The sequence below is a fragment of the Leuciscus leuciscus genome (genome assembly GCF_965113295.1).
Source record: "Leuciscus leuciscus genome assembly, chromosome: 18".
Taxonomy (NCBI): domain Eukaryota; kingdom Metazoa; phylum Chordata; class Actinopteri; order Cypriniformes; family Leuciscidae; genus Leuciscus; species Leuciscus leuciscus.
This window is the reverse complement of record NC_138742.1, coordinates 38565157-38587089: the sequence shown is the minus strand read 5'-3', so window position 1 is coordinate 38587089 and position 21933 is coordinate 38565157. Positions and strand designations below refer to the sequence as shown.

The 21933-nt window shown below is 37.6% G+C and overlaps 2 protein-coding genes, 1 long non-coding RNA gene and 1 pseudogene across 10 annotated transcripts in view; 3 read left to right on the top strand and 1 right to left on the bottom strand.

Moving 5' to 3' along the window:
• Positions 1 to 12182, top strand: part of LOC309480392 — a 36802-nt gene extending 24620 nt beyond the window's left edge. For all 7 annotated transcript variants that reach the window (XR_014199613.1, XR_014199614.1, XR_014199615.1 and 4 more), the window contains 3 exons: positions 5073 to 5200; positions 8209 to 8279; positions 12056 to 12182. This is a non-coding gene — a long non-coding RNA (uncharacterized lncRNA). The remainder of the gene's footprint in view (positions 1 to 5072; positions 5201 to 8208; positions 8280 to 12055) is intronic.
• The window catches only part of LOC309481292 (putative nuclease HARBI1), a 64646-nt pseudogene that overhangs the window by 36994 nt on the left and 5719 nt on the right, over positions 1 to 21933 (top strand). The gene's annotated exons all lie outside the window — the stretch shown is intronic.
• On the bottom strand, positions 3 to 2771 carry LOC309480378 (uncharacterized protein). Its single transcript, XM_082144811.1, has 2 exons — positions 2289 to 2771; positions 3 to 1869 (listed from the first exon to the last, which is right to left on the bottom strand). The coding sequence occupies exons 1-2, from the start codon at positions 2610 to 2612 to the stop codon at positions 346 to 348; spliced, it is 1848 nt and encodes a 615-aa protein (XP_082000937.1). The 5' UTR covers positions 2613 to 2771; the 3' UTR covers positions 3 to 345.
• LOC309480379 (HMG domain-containing protein 3-like) overlaps positions 20826 to 21933 on the top strand; it is a 108573-nt gene continuing 107465 nt past the window's right edge. Inside the window, exon 1 of the mRNA XM_082144813.1 lies at positions 20826 to 21866. The gene's annotated coding sequence lies outside the window, so the exon portion shown is untranslated. The remainder of the gene's footprint in view (positions 21867 to 21933) is intronic.

Here is a 21933-nt window from a genome sequence, read left to right as displayed (position 1 = left end):
TAAATAACAGGACCTGCACAGTAACAATGAAGTGCAAATATAACAGGTATAATAAATAACAGGCACTTACAACAGGACCTGCACAGTAACAATGAAGTGCAAATATAACAGGTAAAATAAATAACAGGTAAGTAAATATGGTAAGTAAATAAGTAATTATAATAGGACCTGCACAGTAACAATGTAGTGCAAATGTAACAGTATATAACTTCAAGAACTGACAACATGTCATAATAAAAAAAGGCACTATGTACAAACTATTCACAATCTATTGAACAAAGAAGTGTTTGTTCAGTATTCAATACCGGAGATATAAATACCAAAACCTGCTTGTGCTCCACTATTTCAGTTCTGTGTGCATGAGGCACAGAGCCACGGCTCACTAGCTGAAGGGGCCTGACTGAGTCCGACACAGCTGAGGTGGAACCACTTTATTGCACAGTTTTCATTGTCGCAAGCCACCATGTCGTCCTGGTCTTCAGGGCCTCTGCAAACGCACCAGAGTTGGTTTGTATTCTGCAGTGTCTGTGTTCTTGGCCTTTTTGCGTGAGCTTGCTGTAACACGGTTAAAGGATGCGGAGTTGTGGAGGCTGCTCGGGTGTAGTGGCAAGCCACAAGCTCAGGTAGAGAAACCTTGAGGAAAAACTCCCGTGCCTTTGTCAGAAGTGTTGTCCAGAACTCCACATCTGGTAAGATCCGAACCACAGCACAGTCTCGCTGCGTCCACACAACAAAGTCACAAAACCCTGACCCGGTGACGAAAATCTGAGTTTGTGCCTGGCTGTAGTACTTGTGTTTCTTCTTCAAGTTTAACTTCCCATCAGTTAGCTGAAGACAAAAGTCGCTGTCATCTGTACAGGCCTGCAGGATGGAGTTGTTTTGGTGCTTATATGTGCATTTGATTTCCAGACATCCTTTCCCACAACATGTGCAGTGAATGAGCCCATCAGGTGATGCCCCAACCTCCGGAAATGATGGATTTATGATAAACCCACATTGCTCCACTTTCAGGTTATCATGCTGGGAAGCTGTCAGTGTGACATAGGTCTGCCTTGCTTCTTCTTCGTGGTCTATCCCCCATCTGATGGCAGCTGTGGATGCTGTTTTTTTGGGGCAGCACACCCTCCTCACAGTTGACAAAGCTGGTCTGGCAACACTGGTGGACAAAACGGCATGGATGTTGGAAGCTGTTATTCTTCCTGCTCTTGATGTGTACCAGGCAGGGGATCGATGCTGCTGTCTTGTCTGAGCTTCCACCGCAACCACCTGTGCCTCTGTTACTGCTACCATGTGTGTGAGGCCCTCACAATGCTGCTGCAGGACAGACAGTTCACATCCATCCTTCCCCGGGTCACAAAGGTGCTGTAGGGACTTTGGGACTACACATGGCTTAACAGGGTCTGCATAATTTTGGTAGTAGCCCTCCATTCCAGAAAGGCAAACAGCCTTACTATGAGTATGTAAAATTTCAAGTAGAGGGGACAAGTTTGAAAGTGTCGTTGTGTGTCCACACGGAGTTGTGCAGCCAATACGAGTCCGTATCCCTGACATTGTGCTCTCTCCACTGATGCACTTGTCAAGCGCCCTCTTCTTAGCTGCGCCAGAGGAGAAGTCAATCTTGTAGCCCACCTCTGCTTGGACCTTGTCCACACTACTCGGAATCATCCAGTAGGCTGGAACATCAGTGACTGTCTTGGTACCCCGTATCCGCACTGCTACTTCAATCTTAAACAGGAGGGCCCCGACATGTGTGCAAGACTCCGCTATGCCAGCCATGCATGTGCAGTGTGCACACTCCACTTGCCCACTGGTATTGAGGATCACCCATGGCTTGAGTGGAGGTTCATTGAGGCGTTGAGAGTGCAAAACCTAAGACATAAATAACACTGATAAGCATAAAATGAATTATATGTATATATATATATATATTCAAATTGCCTTCACTTCACATTTACACACCAGTGAAAATAGTTGTAAGTTCATAGTCAAATCTCCAGTGTATTTTTTGTAGACATGTATTTTTGATCTCTTTACTAGTTCTTTATTTGTGTTTATATAATAAACTTGATTCTGATTTAGTACAGAAACTAGTCTAGAACAGTGCAAAAACAACAACAACAACAGCGTTTCGCCTGTAAATTACATTTAATAAAAGTAAACAACTTAACCAAAATGTTTCCTACGTAAAAAAAAAAATATATATACGACGCAGAGTTTACCTTTGCAGTGTTGTTGTTACGTTTAGTATGGTGACAGAAAGGTGTGTCTGGTGCGTGGTGATTACCTACCTTTGTGCGAACGACGATTTTCTGGTCGTCGAGTTTGTAAATCTCCAGGTCCTGAACCCAACCATTAGTAAACTGGTGATGGGCCTCAAGAGATTTATAATTTCGGAACTGCTCAAATGTGTATGCGCTCACACCACAAACAAGGTAAGAAAACACGTCAGGAAATGTTGTTTGCGGTAGCTTGTTCAGATCAGTCGACCACTCTTTGTGTTCGTACGGATCGAGCCCGTTAATTGCCTTTATTTTCTCCAAGTAGCGCTCCTTTGCTTCCTTGTTCAGCTTCTCTCGGTAGATAACCTTGAGCTTGATCTTCGCACGGTCCATGTGTGTTTGTTTACCTTTTTTCTTCTTCTCTATACAACCTCGTTTGGAAAACAAAGAATTACCGCCACCAGCTGCCTCTAGGAGTTATAACAGCCGTGTCCTAAAAGATGGCCGCCGCTACCCAGAATGCACTGCGTCATGACGCAGTTTCCCATTCTCTATAGAGAGAAATGCACATCATTACACAATCAGAGAGTGGCCTTTTTCTTTTCGTTTTGAATTGTTTCGTTTAAAGAAATTGACTATCGGCATCTGAACGCTAGAGAGACATGCACATCATGGATTACAGAGAGGTAGGCTAGTCTATTTCTTTTCGTTTTGAATGGTTTCGTTTACTGAAATTGACGATCGCATCTCCGTATGAACGCGCCTAGAGAGAAATGCACATCGTGGATTACTTAGCCTAATCAGTGAGTAGCCTATTTCTTTCGTTTTGAATTGTTTCGTTTAAAGAAACTGACGATCGCCATCTCCGTATGAACGCGCCTAGAGAGAAATGCACATCGTGGATTACTTAGCCTAATCAGTGAGTAGCCTATTTCTTTCGTTTTGAATTGTTTCGTTTAAAGAAACTGACGATCGCCATCTCCGTATGTACGCGCCTAGAGAGAAATGCACATCGTGGATTACTTAGCCTAATCAGTGAGTAGCCTATTTCTTTCGTTTTGAATTGTTTCGTTTAAAGAAACTGACGATCGCCATCTCCGTATGAACGCGCCTAGAGAGAAATGCACATCGTGGATTACTTAGCCTAATCAGTGAGTAGCCTATTTCTTTCGTTTTGAATTGTTTCGTTTAAAGAAACTGACGATCGCCATCTCCGTATGAACGCGCCTAGAGAGAAATGCACATCGTGGATTACTTAGCCTAATCAGTGAGTAGCCTATTTCTTTCGTTTTGAATTGTTTCGTTTAAAGAAACTGACGATCGCCATCTCCGTATGAACGCGCCTAGAGAGAAATGCACATCGTGGATTACTTAGCCTAATCAGTGAGTTGCCTATTTCTTTCGTTTTGAATTGTTTCGTTTAAAGAAATTGACGATCGCCATCTCCGTATGAACGCGCCTAGAGAGAAATGCACACCATTGATTAATCAGACTATATTTCTTTTCGTTTTGAATGGTTTCGTTTACTGAAATTGACGATCGCATCTCCGTATGAACGCGCCTAGAGAGAAATGCACACCATTGATTAATCAGACTATATTTCTTTTCGTTTTGAATGGTTTTGTTTACTGAAATTGACGATCGCATCTCCGTATGAACGCGCCTAGAGAGAAATGCACATCGTGGATTAGCCTACTTAGCCTAATCAGTGAGTAGCCTATTTCTTTCGTTTTGAATTGTTTCGTTTAAAGAAATTGACGATCGCCATCTCCGTATGAACGCGCCTAGAGAGAAATGCACACCATTGATTAATCAGACTATATTTCTTTTCGTTTTGAATTGTTTCTTTTAATGAAATTGACGATCGCATCTCTGTATGAACGAGAGAAATGCACATCATGGATTACTTAGCCTAATCAGTGAGTTGCCTATTTCTTTCGTTTTTAATTGTTTCGTTTAAAGAAATTTCAAGCTTTATTTATTTGTCATGTCTGTGAGGCATAGCCTTTTTTATGAGATTTCAATGCAAGTGACAGCGGCATGCTCATCATGTCATGATTATATTAAATCCAGGCGTTTGGTTGATGAAAATTTTATAAAAATTTAGATACAATTTATACAAAACGAAATTCGTTTTAAAGAGGCCTTTTACAAAACTAAATTTATTGAAGTGGTCAAATCGTCTGACACCCGATGCATCCCATCTTATTTGTGCTGTTCACTTTTCATAATCAACAAATAACATTATAATATTTTAACAAATACGAAACTTAATGCGCTTATGTATCCTGGCAGCAGTGAGTGGGCGGTTGTTTCGGAGATGCGACGTTAGAGGTGTTTACATCTCTCGCGGTATTGCCTCGTCAGTATTTACCGCCTCTCCCTTCTCATTTGGTTGGAACCAGAAATATTGCCAAACTGCAACCACACATAAGCATTTTTTAGGCAATAAATAAATTATATATATATTATAGGCTATATAAGTGCCGGTAATGACGGTATTGAAACTGATACCAGTGCTATTTTAAGATCCCGCGGTATCCGATATTACCGTAATACCGCCCAACCCTAGTTCAGACAGAGGATGAAATGTGTCAAAAATCGCAATGCATATCGTATCTGGACATATCGTGATAGTATCGAATCGGGAGATGTATCGCCCCACCCCAAGTAGTTATTAATTGTTACTAGCATAACATTTTATTCAACAACCAATCCTGAAAAACATATAATATGATAATGTAATTTAATTTATGGAAGCATTAAGCCATGGAAGGTCATGTACTAGTGACTTTACCTTTTGTTTTAATACAGTTTATTTACAGTGTATTTCATTCTGCTTACCTGACTCAGAACTGCAGAACTCCTGTCCTGATTGGCTGTGGCACCTCCATCGGCGACTGGTCTTTGTATGGAGCCACCGTGAGAGGCCATCATTTTACTATAGATCTTGTCTCTTCTCCCACAAACTCCAATTTCAGGTACTTTATTTTAATTTTATTTTTTTGCTGCAGTAACGTTGATGTATTTAATCTACAGATTTTCTCTATTAACAACGCCTCTTGCAGTTCAAAACGCTTCTGCTACGTCATGCATTTTTGTCAGTTATGCTTTCAAATTTAATACGTAAGGCAGTCTGTCAGAAGTAGGGATGCACCGATACCATTTTTTCAGAATCGATCCGATACCAAAAATTCAGAGTATCGGCTGATACCGATCCGTACCGATACCAGCGCAGTTTTTTTTTATCAAGTAGAATTTCTATAACTGTGTTGAACTGATAATAAGAACTGAAAAAAGTTAAGTTTTCAGATTTCTGTCCAACTCAAATCACACACAAATGCTCTCTAAGCATTGTTTAAATATTCTGTTCTTTTTCAATAGAAAAAAATAAACAAAAATTAATCAGCTGCATTACAGACAAACTTTATCTGCAAACAATTATTATAAGAATAAAATACAATAAAAATTGACATGACAATTGAGCTGACAAAGACATTCTCATTCACCTTTTAATTTACAGTATGAAAAAGTAACTGACATGATATTCTTCATAACATCTCCTTTTGTAAGTCTTCAAGAATATGGAACAAAATACAGGCAAGTGATAAGACTGTAATACCTAATAGTGTTACAATAATAAAAACAGCCCTGACTCCTAATTCTATGCAAAAATAAATCATCACATTACTGTAATTATATTATTATTGTTAATATTATTGCTATTATTAGTAGTATTGAATTCTCTAATAAAGAGATTTACTGCTAAGTTAGTTATTTAGCTCCAGCTTGAGAACATTCACCTCTCACCGGCTCCTCTTGTTTCCTCTTTGAGTGCTTTAACATGCATGTTGTGCTCCCGTGAAAAGCAAGTACCGTCTAGCATGTATTGCATACGACAGCATTCTTGGTTTGCAGTTTTGTGAAACTTTCACACGTACACCTTGCTAGTTCGGATTCGTTTGCACTCCGTCATAATTCGCGCTGTGTTTTCCTCTCATTTGTAACGGCTGCATTGCACTCTAGCGCTACAGCTCCGTAGCGGTCAAATCGCGATATTGCAGGCCCTTACATTAGGTCACGTGAGATCAAACGACTACTCGACAACAAGATATTTTGTCGACAATGTCGACTAATCGTTTCAGCCCTAGTAGCCGCATCTGTTCAATTGGTGAAATGTTATAAGGCTAACTCAGTTTTGTGGTAACGTTAGCCATGTTCTTCATGTATCGGCCTTTTGACAGCTTCGGCTGAAGTTGTCCTTGTGTTAATTGTCGTGTAATAACTTCTGTATGACCTGGCAATAAACATTTTTGTAAGTGTGTCTATAATGTGATAGTCTAAACTGATTTTATGTCGGGTGTCGGTTCTATTTTAAGCGGGTCGGGTGCAGATTTTAATTAGTGCTTCTGTCGGAAAACGGGTCGGTGCGGATTTAAGCACTGCGGGTACGGGCGGGTGCGGATTTACAAAATCGGACCCGTGCAGGACTCTGGTGTACACATAAATCTCTGACCCATCGTCGTCTTCTTCGAATATCTGTCGCTCTACATACGCCATCTGGTATAATTGAAACGATTGGCTATGAGCTACGTACAGGCACATTTGATAGACATTTGTAGCGCCCAATAAACGGCTCTGGGCATTCGTAAACCACGCCTCAAATACGAGAAAATGAACATGTGGTTCCCAGACCACGTCTCAAAGAGAAAGAGGTCTGACGTTAGCCAGGCTAACGCTTTGTAGTATTTTTTTTTTTTTTTTTTTGGTTAATTGAAAATGTTCTATGCTCAGTTACTTTGGTAGCCGATTATGTCTTCCCCAAAAGTACGAGTGGATTGGAGAAGCAGGCTGGGGAGTTTCATTTTTTGTTGTTGTCTGTAACTATTTGGCAGACGTGACGTAGCCTACAAACAAGGTCTCGCAAAGACTGCAATACAATATTTGTTCCTCCAAAACCCCTTTACTGTTAAAATTACAAGATATCGCAGCGGACATTCAAATGGACTCTTTATTATGAATATAGGACTGACCTGAAGAAAAATGCTATATCTACTGTAAATGCAGGTACACTCGCTTTCTCGACCTCTCACAATACTTGACTCTAGCTTCAATGAACAATATCAATGAGATCAAAACATGTTTAAATTGCAAAGAGTGGTTGCTAGGGGTGTTGTTTAGTGATACATAGAACCGTTGGGTGAAGCGGTCACATCGTGAATAAAACACAGCTATTGACCAATCAGAATCAAGGATTGGAACTAACTGTTTTATAAATTGTAGGTCAATCCTTGGGTGTGGACCTTCCTACACTTTCAACATCATTTATAAACAAGTTGTAAAGCAGAAGCCAGTTTAACCCAATAATTATGTTTAAAAAAAAGTAAGAAAAAACTTATGACTCATATGTAGGCTCTGTTTTACAATAGTGTTTTGAATGCTGTCTGGATGAACAAGTAAGCAAAGTCAAGCATGTATTCTATTTGTGACCATAACCTATAATTATAGCGACGGTGAGTAAGGTATCAAAGATGACGACATCCATACAACTAAAAAAATGTTGTATCATAATTGACGTGACAAGAGTCCAATCAAAGCGTGACTTCATCTGTCACATCTGAACTAGCAGCATATTTTATGACTGGAGAAGATAGGATTATTTGAGTCAGGCATAGACCACAAAACTGACAGTAGCAGAGAAAGTGCTTCAAATACCCAAGCATGTAGTTTATCGTGGTTTGCCCTGTCAGATAATTTGACAGATGCGTGTGGACTTGAGGCGCGTTTCTCCAGTGTATAACTTATATTTGATGGTTGTGTGTTGATGGAAGTGCTGTAATTAAAACATAAGTTTTGCTAAAATATTTATATGAAATGTAGGTTTAATATTCTACATGTATTTATGAGCCGTAACTGTAAACGGGGTATACGTGTAATTACCACAATTGTTACATGTAATACAATGGCTATGTTCATTTACTTATTTCAGATGAGTAAATGTGTAACCAGACTATTTCTGCAATGTCACCGCTGGAACAACAGAAAGTGTGATCATTTCAGGTATAGTACTATATATGTTAGTGTTGGGCGATATGCTCCATTTTCATATTGTCATATCGTCAGCCTGTGAGATCGGCGATACATGATATTATCGTGAGGGGGGCGGGGCTTACTTATTTGATTATTTCCTGGTATAGTGAGGTAAAAAAAAAGATCCTAATCATTCTTGTATCTGACTCAGAGTATTTCGACATGTCAGTGGGACATCCTTATCCTCTCATGCCGTTACAGATGCATCATTTTGACTGTACTTCTGCACGAGATGAGAACACGTTTTAATAATTTCTTGGGTCAAGAAAGAGTCGGACTCTGCGATACATGTCCTCCTACCAGTGCTCTCTCTGTCTGTATGACCTTCACATATGCGCACCGTACTTCAATAAGCCAAATAACGCAGGTTGTGTTTTAAATGCCGGGAGAAATCAAAGGCAAAAATCTGAAAGTCGATCGGTTATACTTAAACTTATGATAAACTCTGATAAAGGAAAACGGGTTAATGCGTTTACATGACCACATGCATTGTCAGTTTATTCAGCATAATCGAGTTAATAACGTGCATGTAAACGTGCTCATTCCCTGAAAGTGAAAGCAGAAACGGACTGAGCTTTCACTGCATTACCGGCGCGTTCTCTCAAGCCCCTTTCACACAGCGCGATGATCCCGGCAAATTGCCGGGAAATTGCCAGAACGCCTTCTGTGTGAACGCAAACACGACCCGGGATTGATGCCGGCATCGATGCCGGGGTGGAGACCTAGTAACATTACCGTGTTCAGTCCCGGAACGCGCGCTGTGTGAACAAAAGCCGTAATAATGCCGTGTCGTAGTGATGACGCTGAAGCGCGGGATCGTTCGCCAGCTGTGAAACGGTACGTAATGCGCAAGTTTATGATCGAATGATTCGAATCAGAGAAAAAAAATGCAGAAGTGTTAAGTGCAGAAGAGAGAAATCGCAGCTCATAAGCAAACTTAAAGGGATAGTTCACTTAAAATTCTGTCATTATATACTACTCACCTAGCCTAGAAATCTAGACGCACCCTAGCGGCAGCAAAATTATTTTGCAGCCAGGGTCAGTCTAGCAACTCTCAATAGACCTTTTTGCTGCAAAAACCTAAATTGGGTCAGGCCAATCACGTCGTGTATATAGTAGGCGGGGGCGGGCTTAACATATGACGACAGAGTTGCGACGGTTCCTGCCACTTGAAAACAAAGAATGACGGCTGCTGCGGATGGAGAACAGCGGTCTTTCGAATCGGCTTTGGCCACGACTCTGGAGGACTTGGAGTTAAGTTTTTCTTTGAGAAAAGAGCAAAGAACGGCACTTAAGTCATTCTTAAAAAAAGGAAGATGTGTTCGTAGTTTTGTCGGCCAGATTTAAAAGTTGAATCTATCAACTAGCGTTAGCTCCGCTGTTGGGAAAACGCTCTGGTTGGTTGAAGCGCTGTCCTATTGTGTGCAGAGGGAATTTGAAAGACAGCCGTTTATCCCGCCCATCAGATTGACCGTGTCTATGGTGAGTTGCCAGACTAAACATCTTGATGTACGTCTGGCTTGCCAGGCTACTACTCACCCTCATGTTGTTTCAAACCTGTAAGAATTTCTTTCTTCTGCTGAACTCAAAGGAAGATATTTAGAAGAATGTCAGTAACCAGACAGTTTCTGGGTCCCATTGACTTCCATAATAGGAAAAAAATATACTATGGAAGTCAATGGGACCCAGAAACTGTCTGGTTACTGACATTCTTCTAAATATCTTCCTTTGAGTTCAGCAGAAGAAAGAAATTCTTACAGGTTTGAAACAACATGAGGGTGAGTATATGATGACAGAATTTTCATTTTAAAGTGGAGTATCCCTTTAAGACGCTGCTGAGACATTACAAGTCACATCGATGTCACGTGTCTTTACGGGATTTTTACGGGTTGTGTGTGAACGCACTCTCTGATTCCGGAAAATCACTGGCAGTGTGAATGAACCAAAATCAAATGAAAAATCGCGGGTCACTTTATCCGTGTATTTTCCGGAATCTCTGTGTGAAAGGGGCTTCAGAGACGACGGTGGATATAACGGTATAGCAACTATCTTAATTTACTGGCTTAATATTTCTCTGGTGGACTTACATTATTGACAGTGAAAAAATTAGAAGAATATTTCTTGTTAAACAAGTGTTTGAAGTTGCTTTTGATTTTCACAGATGGCAGAGTTGTGCTGCGTTCGTGAACTAAAGACTTTTATTAGGCCTAGCCTAGGCCTATATAATTTTATTGATATTATTATTATTATTATTATTGTTATTATTATTATTATTATCATTCATATTTTGTAATTGTATTGTTTTTAGTGTTATTAGTGTCATTAAATGTTTTGTTAATGTGCTATGGAAAAAAAATACTGACGAACAACGATGCCGTCTTCATCTGTTAAAATGAGCACTCTTGACAGTTTTTGAATGGATCACCTTGCAATTAAATTTTGTTGTGGGATGTAGTTTTTAGTCGGTTTTAAAAACATTTTCTTCGAGGAGTCCTCATACGCGCGTGTCAGTAATGTCGCAAGTGTGGTTATGTGGTGATGTCGTTATGAATTTAGGCAAGGCAAATTAATTGTAGTTCCTAATTAATTTAATAACAATACTAGCTTCATAATAATAATAATAATAATAATAATAATAATGATTTAATACATTAATGGGAAAACGAGCCAATTATCGTATTGATATCGTCAAAGGCTGCCAGCAGCGATATCTCTGACTTTGGTCGATACACGATACTATCGTCTATCGGCACAACCCTAGTATATGTGCTTTATTTAATGTTAAAAGAGTGTGCAAGTTTGAAAATCATTTTGTTTGTCTTTTATATCCGTACTGAAAGCAACTCACCTCAGATCTTAAAAGTGAACAAGAATGTTCAAACTGTTTGTTAACAGACAATTGTTTCAGTAACTATGTATGTTTAATAATGTTAAAAAAAAATGGTGTAATATTCATGAATTTGTGTATTTATCCATTCCGTTGAGAGTGCTTGGAGCTTGCCGAGCGTGCGCTCTTCTGATTAGCTGTGATTTTTACCACTGTGACAAATTTTTGTCGCTAGAATCTTATCGTGTCTGGTTAGGACACGATGTTACTCCTACCAGTTAACATTTGATCTCAGCAATACTGGTAAATGAGCAAAACAAAGTTTTTTTTTTTTTTTTTTTAAAGGTGCTCAAAGTGATTTTGGATGACTTCACTTCTTGTTGACGTTGAAAGTTTTGTCAAACAAAACGGAGGCTAGCTAGACCCTCCCTCCTCCTCCGCACACTAACCCCCCAAACCACACCCCCAAATCCTTCTTGTCAGTTATTGGCTGGAACAGTTTGTTGGGTTTCGTGGTGCGGGTGAGCCCAGTCTGTTTTTCTTGCCGTTTGTGGAGCCTGGGCTGTCTACAGAGACTGTTTCTTTACAGTGTTCAGGGGACAGGCAGCTAGCGGATAGTGAGGAGATGTTTGCTGTATGTGACAAATGTTTTGGCCTAAAAAACGTGGCATTGCTTAGAGCACCTTTAATTTTAAAATTAAATACTGTGAGAATCATGTTCAAACTGATTCAATCTGATTTAAATTCCACAGCTATTATCTATTAAGGAGGTTGTTGACAGTATTGTGTTCATGTTTCTTCATTTCACATGGTGTTCACTGCCCATTGTTGTTTGTGAGAAATAAGTATTTTAACCCACTGTAACTTTCCTTATAGAATGCTCTAACATCTTTTTCATTTTCTTTTCTCTACCAAACAGCTTAGGAGAGAGTTCATCCTCAGATGCAGATCTACCTCTAGTCCACCTTCATTCCCACACCCACATGGCCATCAATGTTTCATTAAATAATAAATATGCAATAAAATAATAAATATGCAGTCCATAACCAGTGTCTGCCATGCACGATCTGTTCATTGCAAATGTTTTAGATTGTTCTATTAAAGCTCATTATAATCTTTGAGACCGGTATTATGGTAGCTGCAACACTTCCTAGGGAAGGGATCTTTCGTGTAGGTGTTCTGACAGAACTCGTCCAGCAGGAGTAAGAACTTAGTGGGTCATATTGCTCCAAGATCCTCCAATCAGCAGAAGCCAGAGTCGCTACTGGACCTTATTTGTGACTATATTCACCTTTATGCTCTCAGCAGTTACTACATTACATTGTGTACATTGTGTCCTTAATTTTTTTAATATATTTAAAGTTGAATCATTTGGAAAGTAAATGGCATTAAATATGTGAGGTAATATGAATCAAATTAACATTTGTATATTGTTTCCTCCTAAGGCTTCTTCCTCATACATCTACAAGGGTTTTCTTTACCATTGCCAGCTTTGCCTTGCTCATTGGGAGTTTGTAAGCATCATTATTTTGAACAAAATATGAAAATGGCTTGGTGTGTGTTTAACTATTTCCGTGCATGGCATAGTCAAAGAACCAACTGACACAAAGCCATGGATCATGGAATAAATTAAATTGTTAATGAAATTATCAAGCTTGTTATGCTACACTTTACATTCTAAGCAGCAGCAGCCAGGTAGTCTAAGGGTCTAATTTATGCTTTCTGCAAAATACAAGAAATGATGTGAACCACACCTATAATCAGCAGGTAGACTTTTCATTTGACTTGCAAGGAGGTTAACCTCAAATGTACAACTTGGCTGGCTTTTTTTGCATGGCTTTTTTTATCCAGTAAGACGATAAAGTTGCCCTTAAATCATTGCTTTCAATTTAATATTGAATATTGCTTTCATTATTTAAATAAATCCCTGTGTGTAATGCTTATATTTTATTATTCTGTACTGAAAAAAAAAGAAGCTAAGTGTACCTCGTAAATATATGTAGTAAGACAAAATGGATCTGTGAAACTGCATTAGCCAACACAAAATCTCTTAGCCTAAAACTGTCAGTTTTGTTTTCACATGTACTGGTAAGGGAAAAATGCAACAATGTTTTTAATGCTTGTCAAATTTTATGCTGATCAACTACGAACAATGAGCCATCAATGTATGTATTTTATATAATTATTTAAAAATATATTCTGTGTTGTGGATGCGAGTGGCACAATACGAAGCCACACCCGGCCGCGTCTGCGGATCTGCTCGATTCGCGTGGCAGTATGCAATTTAAAATATTTAAGATTCATCGTCTAGACATCGTATAGAGGTAAGGCTCATTAATATTAAAAAACGGTCGTTCGAATGCGATGTTTACCAGACGCTACGATCTTTCAAAGACGTCTCCGCGATGTACGTGTGCTATCTGGGTCTTATATCCTGATAATTGGCCATATGTTTCAAGTGACTGCATCAGTATTGGTAATGAATATGTTGGCTGCCCTAAATATATCAGAATATCATCTGCATAACAAGCGAGTTTGTGTTCTGTTCCTTTAATGTTAATTCCCCTGATATCCTCATTCTGTCTGATGTATTGAGCTAATGGTTCCAAATATAGTGCGAAAAGTAATGGTGACCATGCACAACCCTGCCTAGAACCCCTTTCTAGGGTAAAACTATTTGATAAGTATCCATTGATTTTAATCCTAGCTGTGGGTTTATCATATAGAGACTGTATAGTTTTTATAATTGTATCGTGTAATCCAAATCTGTGTAAAACTCTGTAGAGAAAAGTCCAATTAACTGAATCAAATGCTTTTTCAGCATCTATGCTTATCACTATTGCTTCCATATTGTTTTTTAATATATGATTCATGATGTGTAGTGTCCTTCGTATATTATCTTGTGTCTGACGTTGTCGTATGAAACCTGTCTGATCATTATGTATCAATTTAGGTAAAAATTCTTCTAATCGTTTGGCCATGATAGAGGTGAATAATCTATAGTCCACATTAAGAACTGATATTGGTCTAAAGGATCCACATTCTAATTTATCCTTGCCTTCTTTTGGTATGGCTGATATTATCGCCTCCTTCCAGCTAGGTGGTGTTTGTGCTTTTTTCAGAACCCAGTTAAATGTAGGGAGCATAACCGGAATTAATTCATTTTTAAACTCCTTATACCACTCTGCCGTGTAACCATCTGATCCCGGTGACTTGCTTAATTTTAGTCTACTAATTGCAATCTTTAATTCATCTTCAGATATGTCAGCGGTCATCTTTCTATTTTGCTCTTCATTTAAAGTGGGTAGCGCTAATGAATTCAGGAAAGTGTCAATTTGAGTTACATTTCTCCCTGGAACTTTTGAGTATAAAGTTTTATAGAAAACCTCGAAAGATTCCTGAATTTCCTTTAGCTTACTTTTTATCACTTTTGTTCTTGGGTCCCTAATTCTATGAATTGTATTTTCTGCAGTTTTCTTCCTCAGTTTCCATGCCAATATTCTCATTGCATTAGATCCCCCTTCATAATATATCTGTTTTAGAAACATTAGATTCTTCTTTACTTCTTGTGTAGCTAAGTTGTTAATCTTGTCCCTAATTTTTTTTTATTTCCTCTAGTGTATCGTTCGCTAAACTTAATTTGTGTCTTTTTTCTAGTTCCTTTAAATTATTTTGTAGTTCATCTGTTTTATTTCTCATTTTTTTCTTATATGAAGATATTGCTATGATTTTACCTCTTAAGACAGCCTTCAAAGTATCCCATAGGATGGGGGGTGAAACCTCACCATTGTCATTAAATTCTAGATAGAGATTCATTTCTTTTTTAATTTGTTCCTTAAAACAAGGATCATTAAATAGACTTGAGTTTAATTTCCATGTATTGTTTTTGGGTTGTAGGTCAAAATCAATGGATAAATCTATTGGTGCATGGTCACTTATATCTATTGTCCCGATTCCACAAGAATGTATCTTATCTTTATCTTTTCCAAATGTTATAAAATAATCTATTCTGGTATATAGAGAATGGGGGGCAGAGTAATGAGTATAGTCTCTTTTGTTAGGAAAGAAATCTCTCCATATATCAATTAGACCAACATCTTCAAAAAGTGCATTAACTTTCTTATGTAGAGACCTCTTCTCATAGTTGTTTCCACTAGAGGAGTCTAATTTTGGTTTTAAATGTATATTTAAATCTCCGCCACAAATCAGAAAACCTTTTGTTTCCATTGTCATGATACTAGTAATTCTCTGGAAGAAGCTAATATCACTTCCTGGGGGCGCATATATATTTAACAGAGTAACTACACTGTAAAAAATTTACTGTAAAATTTACAGCAACTTACTGGCAACTTTGGTTGCCAGTAAGACTGTAAAATTTACACGAGTCCTGTAAATCACTAACTACAATTGTACTGTAAAATTTACAGTAACTTACTGGCAACTTTGGTTGCCAGTAAGACTGTAAAATTTACAAGAGCACTGTAAATCATTAACTACAATTGTACCGTAAAAAACACAGCACACTGCCTTACATATGCTGTAAAATTGTTTTTACAGTCTTACAGTCGAAATAATGTTAAAATTACAGTCGAAATAATGTTTATGAATGCAAGTGAAATTACAAGAGCAACAATGAACTTACATGTACTGCTATACATTTTACAGTAAATTAGAGCATTTGCTGTGGAAATCAATTCACTAACTACATTTGAGATTTTTCACTGCTGTGTGTATACGTTTGCTGTTTCAGCCTTTTTGTCAAATAAAACTCACAATAACAGGTTTTCATTAATATAACAAATTTATTGTGCAATAATGGCTATTTAACATAAGCACCAGATTCCAAAATATATTGGGAGAAACAAAAATGGAGATTAAATGAAAGGCTTTAGCCTTGGAAAGAACCACTGAGAACAGCAGCACTTAAAGGATTAGTTCACCTCAAAATGAAAATTTCCTGATAATTTACTCACCCCAATGCCATCCAAGATGTTCATGTCTTTCTTTCTTCAGTGGAAAATAAATAAAGTTTTTTGAGGAAAACATTTCAGGATTTGTATCCACACAATGGATTTCAATCGCAACCAACATGTTGAAGTCCAAATCAATGCAGTTTCAAAGGGCTTTAAAGTGCTTCAAACGGCTCTGCACGATCCCAGCGGAGGAATAGGGTCTTGTATAGCGAAACGGTCGGTCATTAAAAAAAATAATTTATATATATATATATATATACACACACACACACACACACATATATACTTTTTAACCACAAATGCCCATCTTGTACCATCTCCGAGATTCGCTACGTATTACTTCATCACGTTGGAAAGGTCACGAAAAAAATGAAACAAAGATGTCGGACGATTTTGAAGTTGGAGGAGAAAATTTATAAATTTTTCGCCCTTCCCTACCTTTCTGAACCGGAATACACAGACAAATAACTTAGACCGATGACGTGACCCGTGACCTTTCCAACGTGATGACGTAATGCCTGGCGCGTAGCAGACCAGCACAAGACAAACAATTGTGGTTAAAAAGTATATACTTTTTTATTTTTTTATGACCGATCGTTTCGCTAGATAAGACCCCATTCCTCCGCTGGGATCGTGCAGAGCCGTTTGAAGCACTTCAAAGCCCTTTGAAACTGCATTGATTTGGACTTCAACATGTTGGTTGCGATTGAAATCCATTGTGTGGATACAAATCCTGAAATGGTTTCCTCAAAAAAATTTATTTATTTTCCACTGAAGAAAGAAAGACATGAACATCTTGGATGGCATTGGGATGAGTAAATTATCAGGAAATTTTCATTTTGAGGTGAACTAATCCTTTAAGTATCAACTATACAGGGCAGACATCCCTAAAGTGTGACTGAATGGTTTGAACTGTGCCTACCTTTAATTTGCCAAATCCATAAAAAAAGGCAAGAATGTATTGAACATCAATCATGAACTTGGAAATCAGGTCAGAGTCTCTTGTATCAATTCCATTGGAATACTTTTGTTTAAATGGCAAGCCATTCAAAGTCCATTAGTTTCCGTAACAGTGTGCATACAGATGGTGGACAACCAGAATGCCTATTACCGCCGCGCCAGCTGCCGCGGCGAAATCACCGCGGCAAAAATAAACCAGCCGCATTTCAAAGTCGTTCCCGAAATGACCGCCAGGTGGCGCAAAGGGACATTGTGCAAAACAGCAGCAATTGCCGTATTTTAAAATGTAAGTGGGTTAAATATAAAACCCTAAGCCTAATAGGCATATTTTTCATATATATAAATAGGCCTATTAGGCTACAACAGAATAGAACCAAAGATAGAATCAATTTTAGAACTGAAAAAATAGAATCAAAAGTTAAAAATAGAGACGATATTAGGAGCAATGACGCTGAATATTTTTACTATTCTATTGAGGAACTAGATAAATGAAGAGCTCTCGTGAGCGATACAATTGCATAGTAATTTATAGTGATTTCAAAAGCAGTCCTTAAAAAATAAATAAATGGAGTAGTGTGGCATAATTTGAGAGATTACGTGGAACGCGTTTTAGTTAAGATCCTGGTTTCAATGCCCTTAATGTATATAGGCTAGGCTACTGCTTTAAAAAAATGTCACAACGCGTTTTGAGATTGTTTTGAATTAAACATTGAAGTTTAAAATGTAGTGTTTTGGCACACCAGGCCGAGTGGCGTTACGCATTGTTCAAAAATCAGGTTTTATTCTGGCATGTTGAATTGGCGTTAGAATTATTTTTTTAGATTTAGATTTTAGATTTCGTTAGATTTATTTTTCTCATAACAGCTAAAAAAACTTAATATATGCCTTAATATGACCTACTTAATATAGGCAATAGGCATATAATAGCCTATATAATAAATTAGCAAAACTTGGCCACTAAATATTTAATTTTCAATTATTTTAATTATCACATTTAAAGTTTTAATTTTATTAAATTGAACAAGCGCAACAATCAGCATTTAATCAAATATTCTAAAAGATGTATTATTAATAATAATGTTATTTCAACATAATATTTCGTTTTTTTCGACATAATGTGTGCGTGCAACAAGCAAGATGTGTATTTGTAAATCCGGTGATGCGTGCATTGATTTTTATCAATAAACTAGTGTTTTCTGACAGTGTCGACTGCAAAGATGAAGTTGACGATCGCCATATTTGTAGTGAACGCACTTAGAGAGAAATGCACATAAAGACATAATCAGAGAGTAGCCTTTTTCTTTTCGTTTTGAATTATTTCGTTTGAAGACATTTCGAGCTTTGTGTATTTGATGTATTTATCATGTCTGTGTGAGGCATACGCTGAGTTTCGTTAAGTTAGGAGGATGAGATGCGCTCCAGCTGACGTGCAATGCAAGTGACCGCGCGGGCGCCTCCATGATTAGTGTCTGTTATATTTGCTTCTCTTACTTATTAAATCCAGCAATTGGTTGATGAAAAATTTATTAAAATTAAGATACAATTTATAGAAAACGAAATTCACTTTAAAGAAAGGTTTTCTACTAAACAAAACTTAATGAAGTGGTCAAAATCATGTCTGACCCACTCCATATCCATCTCTCGATATAATGCATCCTATCTTACTCGTGCTGTTCACTTTTCATATTCAACATAGATGGAAAAAAATAACATTATAATATTTTAACAAATATGATACTAAATGAGATTATTTAATGGCTACAACAGTATAGTAGGCCTATAGACTCTATTTGTACAAATTGCTGCACATTAATTTAATTAGGCTAAATGAAACCTTGTAATGAATTCACACTGTAGGGTAGACTGTGTACAGTTGAGACACCTTAAATAACTTGCGTTCGCAGCAAGCACAAGTTGTGATTTTTGCTGTGCACTTGCATATTAGTGTCAGCTGGGAAGGAAATATAGAGACCAGACCTCTTGGAACTTTAATTGAATACATAGCGTTGGTAAAGCATACTGAAATTACATCCCTACAAATGTATTAGGCCCTACTGAAAATAAATGTATCGAATTTAAGCAAAGTAGCCTAAATGTTAAGACTGTAAGCCCTTTGCTTTTTTTCGTAGCCTATAAAGGACTCTTATAGCCGACTTTGTGTTAATTTAATTTGTAGAGGATTTTTTTAACTCAAACATTAACACTGAAATAAATTAAACTAAATTATTGTACATTTTTTGGCACACCACGACGAGTGGCGCTATGCATAAAGCCAGGTTTTATTCTGGCATGTTGAATTAGTGTTCGACAAACGCGGCGGCGCGTTCATTTGAATGAAGAGCGCTTCTCGCTCGTGTGAGCGAACACATACTGGAACGTTAGGCCATGTCGCAACGAGTGAATCGTGGCCGAGTGGTTGAACTTACGTTACGATCATTTAGATGACACGGGTTCGAATCCCGAACTAACTTGGACTACTGATATTTTTATAATGCATTTTATAGTCTATTGTTGATGCAGAGAGATTTGTCTAGTTCTAAAACATATATATATATATATATATATATATATATATATATATATATATATGACATGACGTTTAAACGACAAACAATAAAATCAGAACCAGTATTCTGTTGCGTTCATGGTTCCAGTGGCAGTAATGCATCCACGGCTTTTCAAAATGTCACAAAGCGTTTTGAGATTGTTTTGAATGAAATATTGAGGTTAATAATTAAGTGTTTTGGCACACCACGACGAGTGGCAAACTCTTTGTTTTGTTTTGCAAACTCAGCTAGCCTGTGGGGGGTTTGGAGAAGGCAATAGTTGCTTTATCGTGGGGGTGCAGGACAGAGGTGTTAATGTTCCGTCTTTCATATGGAGAGTGTCGGAGCCAGCCTGATGAGCAGGCAAAGGCAAAATTCTTTTAAGGATTAATCTCAAAATCTCCAAAAGTCCATAGCCTACGTACAGTAGGCCCTATATCTTATTAAATTATATATTGTAGTTTTATTGATTATATTTAAAGGTTTTCTACACACAATTTCAATTTAGCAGATACAGAGCTCTTTAATTCGCGACCCACCTCGTTTTATTGTAAGGTGAATTCAGCAAGGCATGTTGTATCTTTGAAGGAACAAAAGCTATTTGTTACAGTTTTTTCTTTCGTGATTTGTGTGGATGACACACAGCGACATATACAGTATTATCAGCTGTATGGTGTTTTTTTACGCTGAAATGCTTAATTTCGAGAAAGCGCGCAGTGAGGGAGACCAAACTTACTAAAAAAATATCCAGCGCGAGAGAGGCAAAGAAAAACGCCTGTTCTTAATTTATGTTGCTTTGAACTTTTTTCGTTTTGTACCGTTTTAATTGAGCTGCAATTTCTTTGACAATAGAAATGTAAAATGTTGCAAGAATAAGAGTCTGTGTTTCTTATTTTGCATCACAAAGGGAATAAACTATCGATGCAACCCTGTTTAAATAAAAAAACTGTCCCGACACTTTATTCATACTTTGAAATGTGCGATGGGTTTTCAAACTTAATTAATTTTCTTTTTCTTTTACATTTTCATTGTTTATTTTTTAATTGAAAGCAATACGGTATTGAAAGTATTTTTCTGATTTGTTCGATCTGTTTTGAAAAATGTCTTCCGTTGCTATGGCCGGGTATCACTGTCAGTCATCTCAATCTCGTGAATGATTCACACACACAAAAAAAATAATTTAGCAGATTAAAGACGAGCTTAATGCAGCGGCTCAACTGGAATGTAGCAAATTTATGTTGTAATGTACAATTGATAATTAAACAAGATGATTGACTTTAATAAACAGATGCATATTTAAGCATCAAGAACGGAAAAACATAAACACTGTCAGCTACACTGAGATTCGATCTCAGATCGTTTGAAGCTCCGAGAGGCTATTGTTAATGCATTGACCACAGAGCTATCGTCTGAGCTATCAGACGATAGACTGAGCTATCATCTGAGCTATCGTTCCCTAAAAGTCTGTTTTATTCTCTGCTTTGTTTGTTTATATTTTTACATATTCAATCAGTCTCATTTTTGTTCAAATAATGAAAAAAGTTTTGCGCCATGTTTTTTTTTTTTTTTTTTTTTTTTTTTAAATAAACAGATAGGAAACTTACCTTTTAAAATGCCGCAGTTGCTGCTGTTTTGCCCTGTCACTTGCGCCACCCGGTATAGCCATTTCGCGAACGACTTTGAAATTCGACTGGTTTATTTTTGCTGCGGCAGTAATAGGCATTGTGGTTGATTATTTATTAAAGAATTCAATTGATAATCATAACAACATGTAAGCCTATTTAATTCTGAATATAACAAAGAATGCTTAAACCGACTAACATCGGTTAGTAACTGCAAGTCCTGAAAATGTTTTAATTTTACGGTAAATTATTTTAATTTATTTCACTGTTATGTTTCAGTTAATAAATCTACAAACACATTAAAATAACACGAAGTAAATGACAAGTAACCTATTGACATAGCCTTTCTAAATTATAGAAAAACTGGGCACACAATGTTAACGTGTGTCTACTTTGTTTAAATTGAATGAATTTGAATTCGTTTAACCACAATATTTATCTTGAATTTATCTGTGGCCTCAGCTCAGATTACTGCCGCGGCAGATTACATCATAAAGAGAATAAACTGACACTTTTCAAAGTCTGTGATTACAGCGCCACTCAGCGGTAAAAGGCAGCAAATACACATCCCAATTTTGCCGCCGCGGGAACGGCGGCGGTAAAAGTCTCATTCTGGTTGTCCACCATCTGTACATGTGGGTTCATTTCATGCATTTTCTTGTTTCCAGCAGCAACTTTTGATCCAGTTTCCGGGAT

What these genes read in the sequence shown, in the direction of transcription:
- LOC309480378 (XM_082144811.1), bottom strand. Translation starts at nt 2,612, where the DNA reads ATGGACCGTGCGAAGATCAAGCTCAAGGTTATCTACCGAGAGAAGCTG. An exon ending in AAATCGTCGTTCGCACAAAG is followed by an intron (nt 1,870 to 2,288) that starts GTAGGTAATCAC and finishes TTTATGTCTTAG; the next exon opens with GTTTTGCACTCTCAACGCCT.